The 2,498-nt window shown below is 33.1% G+C and overlaps 1 protein-coding gene across 1 annotated transcript in view; it reads left to right on the forward strand.

Annotated features, from left to right (window-relative positions):
• Positions 1 to 2,498, forward strand: part of TOPAZ1 (testis and ovary specific PAZ domain containing 1) — a 42,871-nt gene that overhangs the window by 6,319 nt on the left and 34,054 nt on the right. The window contains exons 3-4 of the mRNA XM_006765105.1: positions 136 to 194; positions 842 to 969. Coding sequence (XP_006765168.1) covers positions 136 to 194; positions 842 to 969 — 187 coding nt within the window. The remainder of the gene's footprint in view (positions 1 to 135; positions 195 to 841; positions 970 to 2,498) is intronic.

Here is a 2,498-nt window from a genome sequence, read left to right on the forward strand (position 1 = left end):
CTTTCCCTGGAGGACCTAAGCTGATGTTCACAAGCTGCTAAAGCTAGTATTGTATAATGTTTAGAGAAGTAGATAGTTCTGCTTCTAGTAGAGATAGTTCATGTTATAATGTTTAAGCTCTTTGTTTTATAATAGAGAATTTCCTGTACTGGATCCTGGATTGAAGTCAGAGATCTGTACTTCCTTGCCAGCAGGTAAAATTTGACATTTTCAGAATATGCAGTATCAAGGTATCTTTTCATATCTCCAAGCCTAGTCAAAATAAGTTCATTAAAATAAGAAGCTTTTCATTTGTTAGTTTTCTCAAGTTGCAGATTAGACTTTGAAATTTTTTTATTTTATTATTTTATAAATAACTTTGTTAGGCTTTATCTACAAAGGATAGATAATTGGCCTTAGTAATTCTTGTAGTCTTATTTTGAAATTGAAATATATATTTAAGCATTATCACATTTTATATCTGAGTTCTTTAAAAAAAAATTTTATAATATCTAGTTATAGGTTTAAATACCTAGATCTTTACAGGAAATAACTTAATTTGAAAGTTAATTTTACTTTGACTTTCAAGTTTCAAAATATGTTTAAAATAGCTGGACATGATCAAGAAAGATTCTTAAAAGTATCTTGATATGTTTCAATTTTATCTTACTGCCAGTTCTTTTTATACCATATAATGGAGTTATTTGATAAAGGGGAATAATTGTATAATTTGCTGAAAACTTTAAATTTGTCATATTGGACTTTAAAAGACTGAATTCTAACTTATTTTTAGGATAATCTTTGAATGACTTGCTTATTTTGTCATTTGTAGTTTCTACAGTTAAATATTATTTCTTTTCAGCAAGTGAGAAAAAATATGATTTTAAAGATGCAAACATTTCCTTAGGAGAAGTTACGAATAGGACCTCTCAAAATGAAAAACTGGGAGACTGCAATGAACACATAAAAAGTTCAGACTTGGATGAAAAGGTACTAGGGAATCTTTTGCATTTTCTTATTTTTTGGTATGAATAGAGGTAATACAGAAATTTGTCTGAACAGTGTCATCAGATGAACAAGTCTAACTCCTTTTTATTGACTAAAAGAATAATACTCTTCTGGCCATTGGATATATTGCTTAATGTTTTGCATACGCACAATAACAGTTTTAGGAACTTTAGAGGGTAAATACATTGATTTATAGTATATAGGCCTGACCTACCACCTTTCTGCTTTTATATGTGGTTTTCTGTGAATTTTTAGAAATGTTTTATTATCAATTTTATACTTAGGTACGTATATCCTATATAATAAAAGGTTAATATGAAAATTGACCAAACGGCAGAACAACCTTGCGCTATGATATGCACTGACCACCAAGGGGCAGATGCTTAATGCAGGAGCTTCCCCCTGGTGGTCAGTGCACTCCCACAGGGGGAACGCTGCTCAGCCAGAAGCCCAGAAGCCTGGTTCATGGCTGGCAAGTGCAGCAGCGGTGGCGGGAGCCTCTCCCACCTCTGCAGCAGCACTAAGGATGTCTGACAGCCTGCTTAGGATGGGGAGAGGGCCTAAGCAGACAGTTGGACATCCCCCAAGGGTTCCCAGACTGCGAGAGGGCACAGGCGGGCTGAGCAACTCCCTGGAGTGCACAAATCTCGTGCATCAGGCCTCTAGTATGTTATATTTATATATCTGTATATGTGTATATATGTATATATCAATACATACATTCATATATGCAGACATTATACACACATGCTGTTTTTTCCAGAGACCTTGTTTTTTCTTCTATGTATCAGTTATAGTCTGAATTTATATGTAACTATTTTTAGGTTTACTATGGTAGTAATTGCTTAATGATTCTAATTTTGAGCCCCAAATAATTAAAATACTAGAAAATACTAGTGTACTTTATATATTTAACTTTTCATTTTTAAATAATTGTAGATTCACAGGAAGTTGAATAAGTAGTAAAGAGGATCTGTGTACCCTTCACATAATTTTCCCATAATTACATCTTAAGGTACAATACCAGAAACAAGAACTTGCTAGTACAGTGAGTGTATATAGTTCTGTGTATTTTATCAAGTGTGCAAATTTTTTGTAGCCACCACTGCAATCAAGATAATCATTTCATTACTACAAAGATTTCCCTTAAGTTTAGTCATACCTTCCTCACTACCTCTAACATCCCTAACCTTAGCAACCATTAATGTTTTCCATCCCTGTAATTTTGGTATTTTGCCATAAAGGTAAGTTCATTGGAGGTTGGCTAGAAGGTTATTAATTTTATTACTATTCCAAAAGAACTCACTTTTAGTTTTATTGATTTTTTTTCTATTGCTTTGTTGTTTCCTGTTTCACTGCTCTGATCCTTTTCTCCTTCTTCTGCTTGCTTTGAGTTTAATTTGCTCTTCTTTTTGCAGTTTCTTAAGGTTGCAACTGAATCATTGATTTGAAACCTCTTCTTTTCTAAAAGAGGCATCTAGTGCTATGAATTTATCCATAAATGGTGGTTC

Source organism: Myotis davidii, unplaced genomic scaffold (genome assembly GCF_000327345.1).
Source record: "Myotis davidii unplaced genomic scaffold, ASM32734v1 scaffold81, whole genome shotgun sequence".
NCBI lineage: Eukaryota > Metazoa > Chordata > Mammalia > Chiroptera > Vespertilionidae > Myotis > Myotis davidii.